The sequence below is a fragment of the Phyllostomus discolor genome, chromosome 12 (genome assembly GCF_004126475.2).
Source record: "Phyllostomus discolor isolate MPI-MPIP mPhyDis1 chromosome 12, mPhyDis1.pri.v3, whole genome shotgun sequence".
NCBI classification, from domain to species: Eukaryota; Metazoa; Chordata; class Mammalia; order Chiroptera; family Phyllostomidae; genus Phyllostomus; species Phyllostomus discolor.
This window is the reverse complement of record NC_040914.2, coordinates 64,722,613-64,745,894: the sequence shown is the minus strand read 5'-3', so window position 1 is coordinate 64,745,894 and position 23,282 is coordinate 64,722,613. Positions and strand designations below refer to the sequence as shown.

The 23,282-nt window shown below is 39.3% G+C and overlaps 1 protein-coding gene across 4 annotated transcripts in view; it reads right to left on the bottom strand.

Moving 5' to 3' along the window:
- Positions 1-23,282, bottom strand: part of HYDIN (HYDIN axonemal central pair apparatus protein) — a 291,357-nt gene that overhangs the window by 195,613 nt on the left and 72,462 nt on the right. For all 4 annotated transcript variants that reach the window (XR_004900055.1, XM_036012178.1, XM_036012180.1 and 1 more), the window contains exon 10: positions 16,270-16,369. Coding sequence is in view for 3 of the 4 variants with exons in the window: in XM_036012178.1 (XP_035868071.1) it covers positions 16,270-16,369 (100 nt within the window). In the remaining variant the exon portion in view is untranslated. The remainder of the gene's footprint in view (positions 1-16,269; positions 16,370-23,282) is intronic.

Genomic DNA, 23,282 nt, shown 5'->3' with positions numbered 1-23,282 from the left:
AGAATTCAGCTTATTGTCTCACTACTCATTTGAGTTAATGTGTCTTTTCTTCTTACTGCTTTAAGATTTTCTTTTTGTATCCTAAGAACACTAAAACACCAATACAAAAGAACCTTTGCACCCCAATGTTCATAGCAGCACAATTTACAATAGCTAGGTGCTGGAAGCAACCTAGATGCCCATCAGTCAATGAATGGATCAAAAAACTATGGTACATTTACACAATGGAATCCTATGCAGCAGAAAGAAAGAAGGAGCTCCTACCCTTTGCAACAGCTTGGATGGAGCTGGAAAGCATTATGCTAAGCGAAATAAGCCAGGCAGTGAAAGACAAATACCATATGATCTCACCTTTAACAGGATCCTAAACAACAAAACAAAGAAACAAGCAAAATATAACCAAAGTCACTGAAATAGAGGACAGGCTGATAGTGACCAGAGAGGAGAGAAGAGGGAATTTCAGGGGAGAATGGGTAGGATTTACAGGAACAAATTTAAAGGACACATGGACAAAAACTAGGTGGAGGGTGGTAATGGGAGGGAAGTGGGGAGGGTTGTGTAGGTGGGCTGGAATGGGGGGAAAAGGGAGAAAACTGTACTTGAACAAAGATTAAAATAAAATTTAAAAAAAGGAAAAAAGAAATAAAAATGAAATAATTTCTTCCAACTAAAAAAAAAAAAAGATTTTCTTTTTGTCTTTGGTTTTCAGCAGCCCTACTGCTATATAGTATTCCCGGGTGTAGTTTGTATTTTTCCTTCTTGGAATTTGTGACACTTCTGGAATCTGTGGATGAATGCCTTTCATCAGTGTTTGGAAATTTTTTAGTCATTATCTCTTCAAATATTGCTTATGCTCCATTTTCTCATTTATTTCCTTATATGCATGTAAACACAATATTTATATATTTATAATAGAATATATAATGGAAATATATATGAACTTTCTGCCACATTCCACTTGCCTCAGGCTCTTTTCTGTATTTTATCTCTACATATTTTAGTGTGAATATTTTCTTTTGATTTATTTAATTTCCAGTTTATAAAATCTATCTCTGGCTGCACCAAATAGGCTACTAAATCCTTCTACTGAGTTCTTAATTTGTCATTGTAACTTTCCAGTTCTAGACTTCCCTTTAGATATTCTATAGTTTCCAGGTCTCTGCTCATCTTGCCTCTACTAAGACTATTTTTAAAATCTGTATCTGATAATTCTAGTATCTGGCTCCCTACAGGTTTGTTTCTATTGTTTATCTAATGTTCCACCCAGTTATTACCTCCTCACATGCATGGTTGTTTTGATTGAGTCTGATCAGTGTATATAAAAAACTGAAGCGATAATTACGCCCTAAGATGATATCTTTCTCCAGGTTCTGGCCAGTGACTAGGGAGCATCAGCAATCCCAGATGACCTAATCTAATCCTTTGTAGTTTAGTCTGTGAGAGAAGTAAGCCCTGCGGCAAATCTTTTGAGTGGCTATTTTCTCTATTCTCCTAAGAAGGGGATGTAGCTAGTACTATCCTAGATATAAAAGAGAAGTTAATTCCTCATATACAATAGATGCCTTATGACATTAGTGATTAATTATCTCTTGGAACCCCAGTGCAGAACTGCCTTAATCAAGTTGACATCTGAAAACCAATTCAAAACTGAGTCATTGTGAGGACTGGTCCTTTTCCAGGCACTGCTTCACTGGGTCCTGTCCTCCGGCCTGGGGGACTACCAGGGCCCGTTCTCCTTGGGCATCCAAATAAGCCTGTGTTTTCTTCCCTAATGCAGCTTAACTTTCAGCCTGTCTGCAGTATGGGCCCAAAAGTCAGTTTTGCTAAAAATAAAGAGTCCCTCCCCCAACAGTTTAATGGTCTTGGTTCTTTCTTCACCTGGATGTTGGACCCACAATTCTTCACTGTTCTAGTAGATCTGTTTCATCTTCTAAACAGGTTTTAAAAAATACTTCCCCTTGCTCTTCTAGCTGTTCTGAGAGAGAGAGTTGATACGAATTACCGAACTCACCATTACTGGAAACAGAACTGCCAGGACAGAGAGAGGCACATCTGACGTTCTGACAGCTATGGGCATACTGCCCTCCAGGACCATCACACACATTTACACACAAACAGCAACGGTATTGTGCGGCTCCTGTCTCTCCACGTCCTCCTTGGCAGTAGATACATCACCACTTTTAAAAATCTTTGATAATTTGACAGGTTTTTCTTAAATTTGCATCACTTGAATTTCAGTTATTGAAGAAAAAAATTATGTGTCTGCTTTGTGTGTGATATTCTGAACCTGCAAAATACTTTTGATGCTCTTTTCGATGTATTTTTCAGTGTTACAGCAAATACACTTTGAACAACCAAATGATATTCCTAATTTATTATCATTATTATAATACCTTGTGACATTTTATGTTCTGCTGCCTTCTGGGGCTATTTAGCTTCTGTATCTTAACTGCCTTTGCTCCACGACTGTCCTTTTAAAGCCAGGGCTACCTATTCTGTGCCTCTCTAGTTTATGGAAACACAGGGGTCATTAGGCAAGTATCACTTTGATTCTAAGAAACAAAAGCAATCCTAGTAACATTCGGAACAGCTGATTTCTTCAAAGGGTTCCCCAATCCATCTGAATCCTGGAAAAAAGGTTTCTCTAAAGATAAGGTATTAGTGTTTGCAGTACTCTAGGACATAAGTAAAATTTTCAGAGAGCCCAAACCTTGCCACCCTACTCCATTATTTTAGTGTTTAAATCTATTGGTGATGATTTGTTCTCCTTGGTCAAGAACAAAGTATTCTGACAGAGATCCAACTTCTGGAATGTCAAAGAAAGGGAACTGCAATATATTGTGGAACAAACTGCAAGACTATTTATAACTGTCAGGCTTAAAGCTTTCCCCATCTGTTACCTTGACTGCCTTCCTAAACAAATAAATTTTAAAAAAGGAGATGTGTTGTAATAAAGCAGTGAGCCAATGTTTCTTTGGGAGTTATTAACTACTTCAAAGGAATCTGTCTTATTTGTACCTAGCCCCTTCCCTCACTCAGAATGAAATGAGAGTACAAGAAATACCCAGCCTTGCATTTACAAGAGTTAGCCTAAATTTTAGGAACAAGCCTAAGGGACTAGTAAGCTAAAAGGACAGATTCCTTATTAGAAGAGCAAACTATTTAAATGTTTTTTTAAAATAGGGCAGTTTCTCACCTCTGATTACATTAACACCTTGTTTTCACACAGAAGTAGAAAAATTTGAACAGCCCTGAAATCCCTGAATGCAGTAGATTGCACTGCATTAAATACCAGAAAAATGTAACCATGAGCTTTCAAACACTTGCCATCTAAAATATCTTAGATGTCCAATCTTAGATGTACTTGAGTTCTATTCCTGTGCAATAAGACAAGAAAAGAAAGGTGGGTTATAAATGGGAAGAACAAACTGCCATTATCACATATTTTAGGACTATCTACCTGGAATATCCTAAAGAATCTAGAAATAATCTTTTAGAATAAGTAAGAGAGAGTAAAATGGATGGTTATCAAATCAATCAATATGCAAAAGTTAGCTACATTTCTATACCCAGCAATAATCAGAAAAATGAATTCTCAAGATACCATCTATAACAGAAACAAAAATAAAGTACCTAGAAATAAATCTAATAAAATATACTTAAGACCTTCAATAAAAAATGTAAAACTTTATTGAAAGATACTAACAAAGACCTAGGTAAGTGGAGAACTAGGCTATGTCCTTGATAAGGAAGACTCAACATCATAAACTTGTCAATTTTCCTCCAACTGATCTATAATTTTAATGCTTTAATAGACAAAATGCTAGCAGGTAAAATTTGGTGAAATTTGGTGGTTGATCATAAAATTTAAATGTAAAACAAAGGGCCAATAACAATCAAGAGATTCTTAAAGAAGAATAAATTGAGGGGTTTGGCCTTTCATATATTAAAAGCTATTATAAAGCTACTATAATAAAGATAATTTAGTGTTGGGGAGAGTGCAAAAATGACTAAGGAAAAAGAATGTAGAACTCAGAATAAATGCACACATATATGTAAATGTGATTTATGACAGAGCAGGCATTGGATATCATTAAGGAAAGAGGGACTATACACTTTAAATAGCTCAAACAATTGGGCACCCATATGGGATCTGTGGTTAGATGAATAACAGCCCCCAAAGATATCCACATGCTAGTTCCTGGAACATATAAATATTACCAGAGATGGCAAAAGGGAGAATATTATCTTATATGGCAAAAGATGTGACTAAATTAAGAATTTTGAGATGGAGATATTATCCTGGATTATTGATAACTGTAAGTGTCTTGAAATCAGGTAGTAGTAGTCTAATTTTATTCCTCTTTTTCCAAAATTGTTTTGGCTATTCCGAGTTCTTTGCATTTCCATATGAATTTTAGAGTCAGTATGTCAATTTCTACAAAAAAGCAACTGGGAGTTCAATTTGGATTGTACTCAATCTAGAGATGAATTTGAGGGATAAATAACATCTTAATTATATTGAATTTACTTACTTATTAACAGGGTATAGGGTAGGGTTTAAGTCTTTAATTTCTCTTAACAATGTTTTGTAGTTCAGTGTATAGGTCTTACACGTCTTTTGTCAAATTTATCTCTAAGTATTTCCTACTTCTTAGTGTTATTGTAAGTGATATTGCTTTCATAAATTTCTATTTTCTACTGCTCATTGTAGAGTAATAAAACTGATTTCTCTCCACATAGATTTTGTATCATGCAACCTTGCTATATACTTTTCAGTGCTTATTTAAAATATTCTCTAGGCCTACCTGCAAATATTTTGATTCAGTAAAGTACAGATGAAACCCCAAAATCTATATTTTTAATAAGTGGATTCTTTAAGGACATCATCTCAAGAAACATACAAACAGTGTTAGCTGTGTTAACTTATGACAACACGTCAGAGTTAGCTGTCTCTGTCCATCCTTCAACTTTAAATACAAAACCCTGGTGCACTGTCGGTGGGAATGCAGACTGCTGTAGGAACTGTGGAAAACAGTATGGACTTTCCTCAAGAAACTAAAGATGGAACTGCCTTTCGATACAGCAATCCCACTGCTGGGACTATACCCTAAGAATCCTGAAACAATTCAAAAGAACCTGTGCACCTCAATGTTCACAGCAGCACAGTTTACAATATAGCCAAGTGCTGGAAACAGCCTAAGTGTCCATCAGTAAATGAGTGCATCAAAAAACTGGTACATTTACATGATGGAATACCACACAACAGAAGGAAAGAACTCCTACCCTTTGCAATAGCATGGATGGAACTGGAGAGCATTATGCTAAGTGAAATAAGCCAGGCAGTGAAAGAAAAATACCATATGATCTCATCTATAAGTGGAACTTAACAAAACAAACAAATGAGCAAAGTAGAACCAGAGACCCTGAAATAAAGAACAAACTGACAGTAACCACAGGGGGTGGGCGAGAGGGATAATGGGGGATAGAAGAGGAAGGGGCAAGCAAAGTTAACACAAATAGAGGACTTGTGGGCATGGACAATGGGGGGATTGACTGTGGATGGGGACATGGGGCAGGGGAGAGCAATGGGGAAAAAGGAGGGACAACTGTAACTGAACAACAATAAAAATACATTTTTAAAGGTAAATAAATACATAAATAAAGCTTATTAAAAGTAGGAAAATATACATTTTAATACTTATCCAAGCTCAAAAGAAAGAAAAAAGGGAATACCAGGTGCTAGAAAAGGAAATTTAGAGGTTTATAAAGTACATACAGGCCTGGCCTTGCAGCCTAGTGGCTTCCGTGGTCTTCAGTCTTAACTGAAACTCAAAGAAACAGGACATAAGGTTTCGTTCCCATCTGGGGGTGAGCGTTGAACTTAGATTCTCACATAAACCCAGGTCTTTCAAAAGGATGCCTCTTCCCAAAAAGGAAACTAGAGAAATCCTGCCTATTGGTGTAGGGAAGCAGTGATGAAGCGTGTCCTCTACCTGTCACTCTGAGAGTGGAAAGAGGCTCCTATGAGAAATCAAAGTTCTAAGCACAGGTAGGGGATCCAAATTTACACTATAGTATAGGTGAAAGAATCAGAAGCTGAGGAAATAAGTTACAGGGTCCTTGTCAAAAGAAACAAAAGACTGCTCTGAAGGAATTCTTCCACAATCCAGTCCTCATGCTGCCTTAGTCTGTTTGGTTGGGCTGCAGTAACAACAATACCATAGACTACATGACTTAAATAACAAAAGTTTATTTCTCACAATTCTGGATGCTGAGAAGTCCAAGACTGAGGCACTGGGACATTCAGTGTCTGATGAGAGCTCACCTCTTGGCTCATGGATGCTGTCTTCTCACTGTGTCCTCACATGGAGAAAGGGGTGAGGTCCCTTCTGTAAGGACACAATCCCATTCATGAGGGCTGCACCACATCACCTCATCAGCTACAAATACCACTGCACTGAGGATTAGGTTGTCAACACATGAACTGGGGGGGTGGTGACATAGACATTTAGCCCATAGCACATAATAAAGATGACCTCACAGTATAAACACTCCAAACCATCTGAAGAAACAAGCCAGTGAGGAAAGTCAGTGGTTACCACTAACATGCAAATTAGTACCCCAAGAGTTTGAGATAACAGAAAACTCTTAAATAAAATCTAACATAGCATTCTTAAACTCTTTAAAGAGGTAAATAAAGAAATAAAAACCACAATAAAGGGGAAAATGAAAATGTTAAAACCATAGTTTCTAAAACTAAAAAAATTAAGTTGATGAAAAGAAAAACTGAATAGATGAACACACCAAGAAGTAGACATAGCTACAGAAAGAATTAGTCAACTGGAAGGAACATCTTGGAATAATACCCAGAATGTATCATAGAAAAAAAGAAATCAGAAATATAAAGAAGTTATAAGCCCTGGCTGGTATAGCTCAGTGGATTGAGCGCAGTCTGCGAACCAAAGTGTTGCAGGTTCGATTCCCAGTCAGGGTACATGCCTGGGTTGCAGGCCATGACCCCCAGTAACCGCACATTGATGTCTCTCTCTCTGTCTCTCTCTCTCTCTCTCTCTCTCCCCCCTCCCTTCCCTCTCTAAAAATAAATAAATAAAATCTTTAAAAAAAAAAGAAGTTAAAAGATATGGCAATTCCATGGGGAAAACATATATCTAAAAGAATTTCCAGAAGAAGAAAATTGAGATAGTGAGATGAAAACAACATTGAAAAAATAATTTGGAGAATATTCCAGAATCAACAAAAGGTTCTTAGATTGAATAAGTGTATCAAGTACTGAGTAGGATAAAGGCAAATCATCACAATGAAACTGTAGAACACCAAACATAAAATAATTATTAATATCATTTTGACAGAAAGATAGGTAACCTAAGAAATGACAATTTGACTGCAATAGATTTCCCCCATCGACAATTTGGTGCATTGCCCATGCCATGAGGAAGCAAGTGGGCACAAGGGGAGGCCACGGATAGGGATTCCAGCAAACAGAACCTAGCGAGGTTCCTGCCAACAGCCAGGGATCTACTGCCAGACATGTAAGATGGATGAGCCATAAAATGGTATCAGCCTCCTCTACCTTCAAGCTTTTCTAGTTGTCTCCATGTGGAGCAAAGAGGAGCTATCCTTCATGAATCCTGAACAAATTTCAGATCTGTGAGCAAAATAAATGACTGCTAGTTGTTTAAAGCCACTAAATGTAGGGTAGTTTGCTATACAGCAAAAGATAAATGAAACAGAGTGGATTAAACAAATAAGGACTTTTATTCTGTTCACAGGACAAGCATATGGGGAAGTGTGGATTTGGGGGAGGGGAGGGTTTAGGAGATTTGGGCATGCTGGTTGTTGTTGCTGGTGAGGATGGAAGGAATGAATGTTGATAGGGTAGCTACTTTCCTTCATGTTCCAGAACCATGCAATTACAGTTGTTACAGCTTTATGTTTGCCTTCCTTCCTCCCTCCCTCCCTCCCTCCCTCCCTCCCTCCCTCCCTCCCTCCTTTCTTTCTTTCTTTCTTTCTTTCTTTCTTTCTTTCTTTCTTTCTTTCTTTCTTTCTTTCTTTCTTCCGATCCTTTTTTATTGATACAGCTTTTAAAATAACTTTTAACACATGGTGGGGCTAGTCCTTCAACATTATTCTTGTGTTACTGAATTTTCTAGGCAACCCTAGTTTATTTATTTCCTTCATAAAAACTTTGAAATGGACTTTAAAAAAAAACCTTATTGATATTATCACTGGAATCACATTACATTTATAGGGAGAAGTGACCTAGCTATGATGTTGATCTTCCTGACTAAAAACATAGGTATACATTTCTATTTATTCAAGTTTTCTTGAATTCTACATGCATATTTTCTACATATATACATATTTTATATTATTCCCTATATTTTTATTTATGCTTGAAGTAGCTGATAACTGAAAATATAATTTAAAAAGTAGTTGATCAAGAAAATAATTTCTTACTCATAGGACTCAGAAAACTTATATTATTATGCGGTTGCAGTTGGATGGGTTTTGAGGAAGAAAAGCTATATACATGAACAGTACTACTCACTTATTGCTGAAAACCCAAAAGTGTTTTTAATGATTGGGGTGATTTAGCTTTCTGTTCACTAAATCTAATTAAATCTCCATTCTTTAGTTTAATTAGGATAAGAATAAAAAGCCTTAAACTGTGCTAAAAACTTAGATGCTTCTCTCCTATGGTATGCACAATAAAAATGGACAATTAGGTTTCATCTTAATTGGCTCTTTAAAGGGAGCAGGTATATTTGGAATCATTTCCACCATGCTGATGTTCTGCATTTGACTCTGAAGCACCCATTAACGATGCTATCTACATTTCACAGTTTAAATGAGAAAGTGTTGCTTCCTTTGAAGTTCCCATATGGTGATCCAAACCAAATATATGCTGTTTCCTTTTGAAAATTTTTAAAAGGTAATCTTCGTGATTAAATTCAGAATTTCAACATTCCATTGAAAAGTCAAGATAGATGAAAGATCAGTTTCAAGACCTTAGATCAAACCATCAGCAAGTCTTTAAAATGCCTAATATGCAGGTCTAACTAATTCTAAGAAAACCTGAAACCTTTAAATGAAAAAAAACTTCAATCTTAGATTAAATGAAAAGATCGTAATGATGTTACATTTGCCATCATCACATCTTGCTTGGCAGGTCACTCCCCTGCTTCACCGCCCTCGGCGACTCCCCACTGCACTGGGGATGGAGTGGATGAAGTCCACGGTTCTCAGTCTGGCATTCGAGGGCAGCCTTCCGTGAACTAGATCCTACCTGCTACTCCAGCCTCTAGCGTCAATTCCTGCCCCCACTGACCCCCTCCCAAGTGTCTCTGTCTCTCTCGATCTCTGTCTTTCTCTCTGGCAGCCACACCCTAAGAATGTGTGATTCTTTGCCACTTCATGCTCTTATTACATGTTTTCAAAGTATATCCCTGCCGGAGATGCCCAGCCACAACCCCTCCAGTTTTTACTTCACTAACAAATACTTCAAGGATCACTTTCTCTGAGGAGCCTTCCTTGAAAACCCTAAGACTCAGCTGTGTGTTCTATACCCTCTTCCATTACCTAGTCACTCACTGCGGGGCATTGCAATGTAGCTGTTGGTCTGTGGGTATTACCCCTGCTCATTTCTGTGTTATCTGAGGGTACAAACTGTACCTAGGTATAAAGCTTTTGAAAGAAAGAGGGTTGCATTTGGGGATTACAGGTTAAATTTTGTGCATCCTGAGAGGCCTCCCTCAGGACCAGTGGTACTGGCCTTCCCTGCAACTTCCTGTCTCTGGGCGTGCATTCACACAATGGCACATATACAACAACGAAAAGGAAACTCGATTAGAGCTACGAGCAACACCATGGATGAGACATGCAGATCGACTCCAATGATGTACACTCCCCAAACAGGCAGTGCTAAGTTGTATTGTTTAGGGGTACACACAAAGGGGTAAAAACTATAAATGAAAGCAAAGAAATTATGATCATCAAAGGCAGAATGGTGATGATCTCGAGGCGTGGCTGGGGTGAGTGGAGTGTGAGTGGGAAGGAACACACCAGGGGGCTTCCCCAGGCTGAACATATTTCATTATTGATCTCCATGGCAATTACATAATGTTTGCAGTAAAATTATTTGTTATAATTTATATATTTGTATATTAATTCCCTATTGATCTATAACACATTACAAGTTTTGTAGTTTAATGTACAAACTTATCTTAAAAGTTCTGCAAGTCCTGTTTAATCACTGTGTCGTACACCTGAAACTAATTTAATATTGAATGTCAACTGTAATTATAGTTTTTTTTTAAGTTCTGGAGGTCAAAAGTCAAAGATGGGGCTCACGGGGCTAAATTCACAGCCTTGACAGGGCTGCTTTCTTGGGCTCCAGAAGAAAGCCCGTTTTTTGCCTTTCCCAGGTTCTTAGATGGGCTGCCTGAACTCCTGGCTCTTTCCGTCTTCAAAGCCAGAAACAGCTGGTAGAATCTTTCTCGTATCACATCACTCTGACACTGAGACTGGTAACTTCTGCTTCCCTCTTGGACACTTAAGGGCCCTCATGGTTACATTGAGCCCCTCACATAATCCAGTATAATCTCCTGAGTTTAAGGTCAGCTCAGTAGGAACCTAAACTCCATTTTCTGCCCTAATTCCCCTTTGCCATGTAAGGTAACGTGTTCACAGGTGCTGGGAACATGGACGTATTGGGAGGCCATTACTCTGCTCACCATAGCATGTATTATATATAGTTCTGAATCTATGTTCTACTTCCCTGTGACAAAAGGTTAAAAGTTCAATTGTGGTAAGTAAATAAAAAGTATTCATACCCAATCATGAAAAAAATGACACTTTTAAATTTAATGTTATGGAATCTCTAGGAAATATTTAAAAACCAATCACAGAACCATTAGATAAATTATGCTATCATTTATGGAAAAGGGTGTGAGGGGAAGCATATCTATATGCATTTGCTTCTATCTCTCAAAACGTATAGGAAAATAAAAGCAAAGGAAAATAAAATAAAGCAAGGGTGGGATGGGAGTTTTTCAATCTGCCTAAGAAGTATTTCTTAGAGACCTAAAACCAAAAGGTTTTACCAACCCTTTGAAGATAATAACAAGGAATCATTGACAGCCCTTGAAAAGACACACAGAATTGCATGGAATTTAGAGGGAAGATAATATGGAATTACTATGTAAACAAAACCCTTCCCTAGAGACCGTGTCTTTTAAAATACCACTAACAGAATAAAGAAGAATGTCATGCAGATGGAAAATTATACTATTCAGTTTACCCAGGATGTGAATCCTGTGGCAGAAGTCAGAATTGCAAATGGAACAATAGATCGATACAACTGGTTATGTGATGTTTGGGAACCTCCTGGAGAGCAGCCAACCCCCTTGGAATCTGGCCAAGCACAATGGCCCAGGGGAGCCACGGAGAGGAGGGAGATCCCACCACCTGTGGCGTGGGGGCCACTGGAGCATTTCCAGCCGTGTCTGACTACTGACGCACCAACATCTCCTTCAGACCCACAAGGCAGTCCGATGCCGGTCTGAAGTGCAGAAACAAACTTCTGTCAACACGGAAACCCCCATGCGTTCTGCGCTTATCCTGAGGCCGTGCTGAGAGTCCCACAGTCCTGGGCAAGGAAAGGCTAGATCACACTTAGCTTCATTCACTCATTCCTTCTTTTTTTTTTTTTTCATTTATTTGATCAATATTTATTCAGTGGCTTTAGCTTCCTGGTGCTGAGAGCATAAGACATGGAATATGATTTCAATATATAAATATTTAAAGTAGGCAAACACTATTTGGCTTAGGGATGAATTCATAGGTGATAAAATTATATGTTAAAATAATAAAATGACGCCTTGGCTGGCATAGCTCAGTGGATTGAGCGAGGGCTGGGAACCAAAGTGTCCCAGGTTCGATTCCCAGCCAGGGTACATGCCTGGGTTGCAGGCCAGAACCCCCAGCAACCGCACATTGATGTGTGTGTGTGTGTGTGTGTGTGTGTGTGTGTGTGTGTCTATCTCTCTATCTATCTCTATCTCCCTCCTTTCCCTCTCTAAAAATAAATAAATAAAATCTTTAAAAATAATAATAAAATGACTATCATAAAAGTCAAGGTGATAGTTACATCGGTGGAAGGTGAGATAAACATCATCAGGGAGGGACATGTCCCTGGGGGAGGTGGAGGGTAGCCCATCCTTCTGCACTATTCTTAGACTGCCCGGCCCCTCTATGCACAGAGAAAAGTGACTGTGTACATAGTAACTGAAAACATTCTGGGGACGGCAGAAAAGTAGAATTTTTGCACTTGAAAACACTAAGGATTGTGCACTCTTACCAACCCCTCCCAAGTCTAAAATAGTCACCACAGCCATAATCACTGGAAATTTACACATGAAACAGCGAAGGCAAGTAGTACGAGCTCCCCTGAAAATCAAACCTGTTTTCTCATCCTTATACACAAACAGACAACCACGGACTGGAGGCATTGGAAGGAACCCTGTGAAGGCATGGCATGATGCCCACAGCACTCTGGAATTTTCTAACTAATGAATATCAGTATTTCTCTGGGCTTCCTTACTTAATAGCTTTGAGTGGTATTTAATGCTATTTATTACTCATGTTTGATGATTAAAATCTTGTTCTTTAACAACAGATAATCAACCCTGTAGGTCTAACATTGGATTATTAAGATTTCCAAAAGAATAAAATAAAAAATGGAAGGAAGTATGTAAAAATAAAAAAAAAATTCCCAGAGCTGAAGGATATATGAGTAACCAAACTCAAATGGCCCTAGAAAACTGAGGAGGATCAATTAGAAAAACCCATTTTTGGACAAAGCTTCACAGAGGGAGATATAATAGGCCACCTATAAAGAAATGGTAATTAGGTGATCTTTAGGTTTCTTCATTTTTACAATAAAGTTTATGCAATGTCTTCAAAGTTCTGAGGAGAAATTCTTTCAAACCTAGAATTACCTAAAGTGAATTTGGAGGCATAATGAGACATTTTCAGATATGCAAGGATCCAAGTTTCTGTTTCATACTCCCCTTTTAAGGAGGTTACCTGGGCAAAGTGAAAGAGAGACGATGTAAAGGAACACACATTGGAAATTTTATTCTTTAACTTTATTTCTATAGTTACTACTATTACAGGTGTCCCCACTGCTCCCCCACCCTTTGCTCACCTCCACCCCGTCCCCGCGCCTCCCTTTCCTCGGGCCACCACCGCACTGTCGTCCGTGTCTCTGCGCCAAACTTACATGTCCTCTGGCTGATCCCTTCACCTTCTTTCATCCGGTCTCCCCCTCCCCATCCCCTCCGACAGCTGTTAGTCCGTTCCATGTGTCCGTGCCTCTGTTTCTGTTTCGTTCGTCAGTTTATTTGTTCATTAGATTCCACACAGAAATTTTTTAAAATCCTGGATAACAACTGTGTAGGAGGTGACTCATCTGAATTAGAATAAGAAGCTGGTGGGCTCTAAGAAAAATGCCTTCAAGGAGGAGAGAATGACTTCTAAAATTAGATAGCAGGGAAGCAATGAGGAATTAGAAACAACAGGGGAAAAACTCCAAAGCTGTACAAGAGAGTCCAATCGATTATGAAGTATGCTGAAACGAGGCATAACTGTGAGAAACCGAGGGACGGTAAAGAAAGAGAGTGTGCTTCATACAGACTTAGGACTATCCTTTGAGTGATTAAAAGTTAGAACAGCTGACCTACAGGAGATAAGATGCAATCTGTGAATACGATTTGTCCCTTCAGTGTATAAAATTCAGGTAGACAAAACAGAAGACTCAAATACAGTTATTGATCATGATAATATAAAAGCAAAATGACTCCCAGAAGGTGAGAGGGAGAAACAGGGTGGAATGGTGTTGGGCAGGTTAGGGGTCTCAATATCCTTACCAGTCAAGAGATATTATAGGGTTGACAAAATACAAAATACAGTTTTAAGTATATTAATTAAGGGTGTCAATAAAATTCACAAAATGAAGAACATACATTGAAGTAACTGGGTTGTCAGGGACTGAGATGGGGGATGGGACCGCCTGCAAAGGGGCACGAGGGGACTTCATGGCGGTTGTTACAGGACTGCTACGGTTTGTACAAGTTCACAGAATTATGCCCGCAGTCGAGTGATTTCACTGCCTGTAAATTATAACTCAATGAGCCCAGGAAGAGGTAGAGGAGATGTAAGAACTAAATGCTCATCTATCATACTGGGGACTCAAAAGTAATGTGTGAGGTTAATAAATTAACAAATAACAATATAAGAATAGAATTAGCAAGAAAAATTACACCCCAAAAAACAGCTAAACATGGATGGCTATTTAGCTTTGTAATCTTATAATCTGTATGTTTTACTTATTCACTGGCATCAGCAATTGTTTAGAATTCTGAAATATTTGTAAAACACAGAAAAGGACCCAGAGCAGTGCAAAGAACCTCTATACATCGTTAGCCCAATAATCTTTATGGCAAAAGATCCAATCCAGGCTCACACATTGCCCTACACATCGTATCGCTCTGGGCCTCTTCTGTCTGAAATAGTTCTTTAGCCTTTTCTTGACTTTCGTGATCTTGATATCTTTGAAGATTACAGGTTGGTGATTTTGTTTTATTCTTCAGTTCAGGTTAGTCTGATGTTTCCTCATAATTAAACCCAAGTTAGGTATTGGGTTTTAATAACATTGAAGAGGTGCAGCCCTGGCTGGTGCGGCTCAGTGGATTGAGCACTGGCCTGGGAACCAAAGGGTCACTGGTTTGATTCCCAGTCAGGGTACATGCCTGGGTTGCAGGCCAGGTCCCCAGTAAGGGGCACTCAAGAAGCAACCACATATTGATGTTCATCTCCCTCTCTTTCTCCCTCCCTCCTTTCCCCCTCTCTAAAAATAAATACATAAAATCTTTTTAAAAAAGAGAGAGATGCCATGTTCTCATTACATTCTAGCAGGTGGTCTAAGAAGGTAATCCCCTGTGTTACTACAAGTATTAAATAAAATCACATCTACCAGCTTTCTTCAGTGTAAAGTTAATTTTCTCTTCTTTATAATTGATAAGTATTTTGAAGGGGAACTACAAAAATCCTATTCCACATTCCACTTTCAGCCATTAGTTTTAAGATCCATTGATGCTTTTTACCTGAATTGGTGATTACTATGGTTGCCAGATAACAAGATTTACTGAGTTGATTCTCAGAGTCCTGTTTATTCAATGGATTATAATCTATTTGGGTCATTATTTACTTTAGTTCTCAACTTGCTCCAAATTTGGTCAGTGGGATTCCCTCTGCTGGTTTCTGCATCATTCTGACATTTCTTTGTCATTCTTTGAGGTCCCCTTACTTTCCAGCACAAGAGGATGTTCCAGGTTCATCTGGTTCTTTGTCTGCTTCAGTCCTAGAACCAGTTAACTCTCTAAGGTTCCTTTTAGTGGAGCGGGATTTAGAAATTGAGCTTTGGGTTCTAGGTGTGCTCATTGCTATTAGGGTCTCAGAGCTTCTGGGACCTCAATGGACATGGCTAGGAAACATGCATATGTATGCACATACACACATTTGCATACATGTATATTTTTCTCCTATAAGTCTGCACATTAACAACTGTCATTCATAATGGCAACTCCAACTCCATTCCAAGACCAAAGGGCTCATCTTAGTCCTCCTTTCCATATCTTTAGTTCCCTTCCCCAAGAACAAAAAATGCTGGCTCTTGGTATTCTCAATATATTTACCTCTTTGCTTAACTCCTCTCTGTATATACAGTTCCTGAATCCATCTGGTTGCCACCCTACTTGTACACTCTCCTTGTGGCTCTAGCCACTGCCAGACTACCCTCCCATCCCACCTGGCATACATTATTTTATAAAAACTTAGAAAGGAAAAAAATAAGTAGCCAAATACTATGAAAATACCAAAAATATAAATTGTGAGACTCTGTTCAAGGAATGTTCTCACTGCTCTAAAAATCAAAAGGAAACCCAGATGCATGGTTTCCCATCCCCAGACCTTCCACACTGCAGCTGTAGTATATACTTCAAAGTTTGATCTCTTCTAGAAAGGAGTGAAGAAGCGCATAGCTTAAGTCAATTATTCCTCTGCTGATACCGTGCACTGCCCATAGCCAACACTCACTCACACACTCACACACACACACACACAGAGCCACCCCACTTTATGCTCTGGGCACTTCGTAACTGCCTTCACCGCAGAGGAAGTCTTTACCTGAAATGTCACAGTAAACAGTCATTTGGTAGAGCCTGGCTTCCAGAGGGTTAAAGTACACAGTGACTTCCGCTGATGAGTTGGGCCAGACATCACCTTCCTGAACAACAAGAAAGAATCATTAAAAAAACAGTATGATGAAGGGAAGGTGCTGCTTTTAAGTGGTACTACTATTATGTTAAAACTCCAGGAAACTGGGAGGAAATATTTTTATAATAGATAAAAGAAAGCACTATTTTACTCAACAGAGTTAACTTAATGCTACTTGTTAAAAGGTGGTACCAGTTGGAAACAAGCTTCAAAAACAGTTTCAGTGAGTTCATGGACATATAATAAGCTTATATAACTAACAGTTATGTTACTTCATAATGAGGATATTTAAGGAATTTTAAAAATGTGTGTATTCAATGAACATTCATTGGATGCCGATGTGTGCCCGGCACTGGGCTTTGGAGATGAAGAAGCGTGAGGTCCAAGCTCATATGCCAGATGGATGATAAATATGCACACAAACATTTTATAACACACATGTTGAGTGCTGTGCCTATATAAATAAGGTCCAGATGGGCCTCAGAGAAAGGAGTACCTAACTCCCTTGGTGGAGGGACCACATCCCTAACTTCTGAGGTGACAACATAAGGAAATACCCTTATTCTATGAAAACAGAGCAGTGACCGAGGGAAGAACAAGGGTCAGATCAAGCCGTGGTTCTGCTCCAGTGTGCTATTTCTCATTTTAATTCAAACCACTCGTAATGAGGAAACCAAGTTTTAAAAATTTTGTGATGCACACGCCGTGTATCAGAACTCCCTTGAAAAATACTTTGTACTAAACATGTAACTTGAGGCCTCTTCATTAACTTCCTGGGGCAGTAAAAGTGGATGCATTTTTATGCCACTTGGGAAGACTAAGAGGAAAGTATTGGAAAAATTAGGGGAGAAAAGTGTGCATTTTTTCTATGGTTTTTGTAAACAGAGCCAAGTAGGGCATATGTGATAAACACATCCAAAGATCTACTTAGGTGGTGGAGCCTAACAAGGAAAGGAAAACGAAGGAAAGGCGACATGATAAATAATCAGCCTCCAGTTTCAGACAGTCCCCAGAGCATATTCCATTTCCAGGCTGGCTACCCGTGGACATGGTGCTGGAATAAAGAATCAAACAGAGAACAAAATGGTCTGAAGTGCAGGCATCCAACGGGGCGGGGGCAAGGAGAGAAATTCAGAGCCAGTTTAGGTTTGTCTATGAAGGAAACGGTCTGACCAATGTGCTTCCCAGGCAGCATCCCCCAGACTCCAGGACTGCGGGCGGGCACAGAGCCTGCGAGGGGCAGAATGAGGGGCTGTGAGTGCCATGGGGGACCTGGGAGCTTTCTTTTCCCAGATCAGGTTGTGATTGGGTTGGCCAAAAAGTTTGTATGGTTTTCTTCTATAAAATAAAATACATGTTTTTCATTTTTACCAGTAACTTTATTGATTTGGATATTTTGAGCAGGTTGGCTATTTCTGCTTGGTATAATGTTGGTTTTTCTCAATTAATGTCTCGATGTGATCACTATCTACTTCAACTGGTCTACCTGACTGTGGAGCATCGTCCAGTGAGAGATCTCCAGCACAAAAATGCACAAACCACTTTTGACACATTTGATCAGTCACAGCACCTTCTCCATACACTGCACAGATTTTTTTTTTTTTTTGCATTCAGGTGTGTCTTTATCTTTCTTGAAATAATAAAGCATAATATGCTGAAAATGTTGCTATTTTCTTCTATCTTCAGTATTAAAATGGCTACATAAAAATTCACTAATTTTGATCAGTTTTTTTAAATGCATGCTGATATGACAGCTGTCACAATACAAACTAACACAATTGTTTTGAATGAAGTTAAAGACAACTAAGTGCTATTAGAGCCATTGTACAGAAAAAAACAAATGAACGTTTTGGCCAACCCAACAGAATGAAGGCTCCATGAGTGAAGACCCTGTTCTATCCCCAAGACCTAAGCCAGAGGTGACTCCTCTAAGTGCTCAATGCATTTATTGAGTCAACTATATCCATTCACTTTGCACACTGTACAGTTATTAGCAGATGCCTATTCATCTTTGCAGCCTACTTCTGCCATTTTCTCTGCAACTGGAAGCACGAACGCCTTACAATTTAGAGCTGGCAGGGACCTTTGAGATCGTGCAGGGAACAGGAAATCCTTCAGCACTTTCACTTATTTAGGCATTTCACTGTGGCACTTTTCCAAGCCTTGAAAAGTGTCTGTCTCCTTGTGATAAATTGAAAATACCTGGCCCCTTTGATTATCGGGGGTCTTAGTGATATGGAGTGCTAGGAACACTCATGACTAGAATGGGCAGAGAGGCCAGGCAGGAGAGGTGGCTCGTCCGTTCACTGGTGTATCAGTGGGCGTTCCATCTCAGAACACTTGAAGACCTGGATTTGCTCCCAACCCATAAGACAAATGTATTGCCTGGTGGGTTTAGACTCTGCTGTGTTTGGGAATATAGATTGGGTGCAGCTAACCTCTTCCTATCCAAGCTAACTGATCAAAGGGGCCACCTTGGACCCCTAAAAACTGCTAGAAAAGTCTCACCAGAATGGTAGGAAATACCTCCCAAAATGATACTGTAAGTTAGATAAGCTTAGTATATGCAGGCAAATTCAAGGGCTTTATGATTTTGGGTGGGCCAGATCACTTTCGAAAGCATTATCCCAGCAAGAGAATCCAGGGTCCACGTGCAGACAAGAGAACAACACACTTAAGTTCTCTCCCAGAAGCACTCTTGGACCCCCCATCATCAAAGAAATCTGATCATCAGAACTGGTGGGCTGGAAAAAGGCAGGATAAAAACGCTCTAGAGAGGCAATTGGAATCTCCCCAGAGAAGGAAGCCTTGACCTCTGGGTGTGACCCAGAAGAGGATCATCTGGTGTGGGGGCTCCCTGGAGGCTGGGAGGCCCTTCTGCTTGGTGAGGGACTCCAGTGCAAGGGAACCTGAGTCCACAGGGCTCAGACTGAGCGAATGGGACTTCAGGCTCAGTGTTTTCTTATCCTGGGCTGCAGTTGTTTTGTGCTTGTGACATTTGCTGGTAACTTTCAGTTTTACTCAGCCCAGGGACATAATTCAAGGACAATCTTATTCTAAAAGCCTCTCTTGGGCTTGTATCAGGCAATGCGCATTAAGAGGGCTGTGTGTATCTGTAAAAACAGAAGCGTGGCCATTCAGTTTCCTCCTGCAGAGGGGTGCTTTCAGTATTAGGTCATTTGAAGGAGTTAGAAAGATGTACAAAGACACTTATTTTTCAGTTGGGATTCAAATAAGTATTAAATAATGTCTATTTCTTTATAGCAAAAACTCAATATAACATTTTCTAGCAAATCTGAGAGAGCAAACCCCAGACACAGGCGATCAGCCTAAAACGACCCTACTTTCATTTTTATATCTTTGAAAAAATTCATATTACTCCTCTAACACTTCTGAAATTAACTTCCATGTCATTTTACATCTCTGAAAAGAATTTTTCTCTTTATTGCCCAGTTCTAAAGTTTCTTTCTGAAAACCAAAACATTCAGAATTTTCCGTCCTGGTTCTGACATCGATAGCCTTTCTTTCCAGTCTACGAAACCAGCCTCATCCCACAGAACCCCCTGCTACGCTACTTTCCTTCCACACACGACCCTCTCCCATCACAGTTCATTTCCTGGCTCCACCTGAGAGACGGGTACACAGGATATACACAGTAAGTGACTATCACCTTGCTTATTGAAAATAACTGTCAAGATGGGTTTCAGTTATATTGTAACTACCTTCCTTCTTGGGCTTAATGTTCTGTTTTTCTCTCAGATTCATAACTGTATTTCACATATTAATCAAGTGACCTGCTAGAAGGAATTAACTTTGAATTTTCAGATCTAACACTAACTCTCACAATGTGGCCTTTGGTCAAATATTAAATCTCTCTGGTACATTTACACAATGGAACACTATGCAGCAGAAAAAATAAGGAGCTCCTACCCTTTCTGACAGCATGGATGGAACTGGAGAGCATTATGCTAAGTGAAATAAGCCAGATGGTGAAAGACAAATACGATATGACATCACCTATAAGTGGAACCTAATCAACAAAACAAACAAGCAAGCAAAATAGAACCAGAGACATTGAAATAAAGAACAAACTGACAGTGACCAGAAGGGAGAGGAAAGGGGGGGATGGGGGAATGTAGGGGAAGGGAAGTCAAAGAACATGTATAAAGGACACATGGACAAAGCCAAAGAGGGGTAGGATTGGGGGTAGGATTGAGGGTGGGAGGCGGGGGTGGGTGAGGTGGGGGGAAGTGGGGTGAAAATGGAGACAACTATACTTGAACAACAATTTTTTTTAAATTTATTTTTAGAGAGGGAAGGGAGAGGGAGAGAGAGAGAGAAACATTAATGTGCGGAAGCTGGGGGTCATGGCCTGCAACCTAGGCATGTGCCCTGACTGGGAATCGAACCTGCGATGCCCGGTTCGCAGCCTGTGCTCAATCCACTGAGCTATGCCAGCCAGGGCTGAACAACAATTTTTAAAAAAGAAAAGAAAAAACCTCCATATTTAATGTAAAAAAAAAAAAAAAACATATCCCTGGAGAGGAAACTTCATGTTTCCTATGGAAGAAGAAGAAACAAGTGACCTGACAGACACAGTTCCAAGACGTTCTGGAAGCTGTCTATGAACATAGTGCCACTGGTTCATGACCGGTGATCAGTACAATCATGAGAAGGGTGTCCTTTAAAAATGCTCTCCTTAAAAAATTATATTGACAATGATTAAAGTGGCTTTTTAAACAATTCCCCCTTGAAAATCCTTAAATAAAAAATAAAGTATTTTAAAAATGACCTTCCTTCCCCTTTCTCTATCACCCATTTCTTTCCTTCCTTCCTTCCTCCCTTCCTTCCAATGAAGGGTTATTTCTTGCAAATTTTGTAAAATCAAAACCCGAACTGCAAGAACAGAGAATGAAATATGTTTAAGTTACTTGGTTTATCTGGAAAGCAGTTTACAATATGACTTGATACCTATATTTATCATATAAAATAGTCATTTTAATTTCCAACTCACAATTAGAATAGTGATCCAAATGTTTGTCTACTCAAATGTTCTACTTTCCAATCATCTCTAACCTGAGAAGATACTAAATCATACCTAAGTGCAAATCATAATATTTGCAGCCATAAACTGAGAGCTCGTGTTCCCAGCACTGTGCTATCTGGTTCTATCTTTACAACCTTGTGAGGTAGTAGTATCCCCTTTTTAAAGATGAGAAAACCAAGGCAAAAAGAAGTTAAGTATCTCACTGAAGGCCACACCAATGGTAAGTGGCAGAGCTGGGTTTCTGTACTTTTTTCTTTAACATCTTTAACCCCACTGCAATTGTTACAAAAGGTCAGGCCTCACCTTTCTTCCATCATAAAAAAAAAAAGCCACAAGAAATTTTAAACCACTGCAATTGATAATCAGAGGTAGATGAAGCCAGCACGACCCAGTGTTCCTGTTTGGCAAACATAACAGGATACCCTGGCATGCTCATGCATTCAGGTATCTTGGAAGGTGATTCACAGGACGTCCTTTTGGATGGCACAGTTAGCATTGTTATTTTGCAGCTCTGGAGTAATGTAGCGGTAGATTTGCACCAGACTTTCCTGGTTGGGCCAGGGTTCGGTCAGCTCATAACAAGGTCAGTGAATAATGACTTCAAGAGCAGCTATAATGTGTACTGAATTCCATCATGTTACATGAAAATGGAAATACTCTTAACTATATTAATAAATGTTTTTAGCTATCTTATCATATTTAAGGAAAATTTAAAGAATTTCTCTTGGGAAATAAAAACATCCTCTTAAAGTCAACTTTCTATTAATCAATCAGAAAAAAAAGCGCACTGATTAGAAACAATAATATGTTTCACTAACCAGAGTTGCCCTTCTAGAACTTTCCAGAAAAATGAGACAAATCGTGGCTCACTTTATCATCCGGGCAAATAGAAGTTGTCTCAAAGAAAAATAGAAAAGCAAATGAAAGCAAAAAATATCGAAGGTGAACTATCCTAATTATTATTGAGATAAAAGATCTGATTGGCACGTGATATGCAAGATTTTTCTGCTGCATTTTACCCCCTTGAACAAGAAACCAAACTTAGCCAAGCTTTGATTCTCAAAATATGACCAGAAAAGTTTCTATAAGAGGAGTATAAGACTTGGTCAGCTGTCAGAGGAAGTTTTACAAAAGGCATGTGTTCTCTTGGATGAAATAGCATAACCCATGTACGGTAAAAATGCCAGTGGGGTTTTATAGAGCTGAAATAGTTATATGTGATGTTTGTTCCTTTCTTTGGAGAAAACAGATCTGCATCTCTTCTAACAGGATGGTAGCAACTTAATAAACCATGAGGAACCTAAGACTTCCTTAGGCCTTCCTCCACCTACACTGGTTCTCCAATACCACAGGGAATGCACCCGCACAATAGGAAAAGGTTTGGCCAAGCACAGAGATCTGAGAAGCCAAACAATAATAAAGGGAAGCTGAAGAAGGGGGAAACCATACTAACGAGGGAGCTGTGACTTGTCAAGGACAGTTTGCTCTCAGCAGATGCCTGTCCTCCTCTCTCCTTTTTGGTGTCCATTTCCAAGGAGTCAGCTCCCACATGTTTGCAATGTGACTTACAGCTAATGGAACAAGAGGTGGAAGGAGTGTGCAGTAAAAAGCACGCTCTATCCTCTTTGGTAGCCATCTGGGCTTCCACCCAACCTGGTTCTGCTGAGCTCACATGCTATGCCGGCTTGGGAAAAAAATAAAGTAAACTAAATTTGAGCTGTGCTTTTAGAGTCTGAATTGCTGAACCACATTTTCTGCAGGCTTGGGTGACAACAAAGCATGGTTTACTATTACTTACATAGTAATAAAGAAATTATCAAGTTTCCCACCCCCCACCCCTTTTAAGGTTCCCTTTGTAAGGCTTAGTTAAATTAAG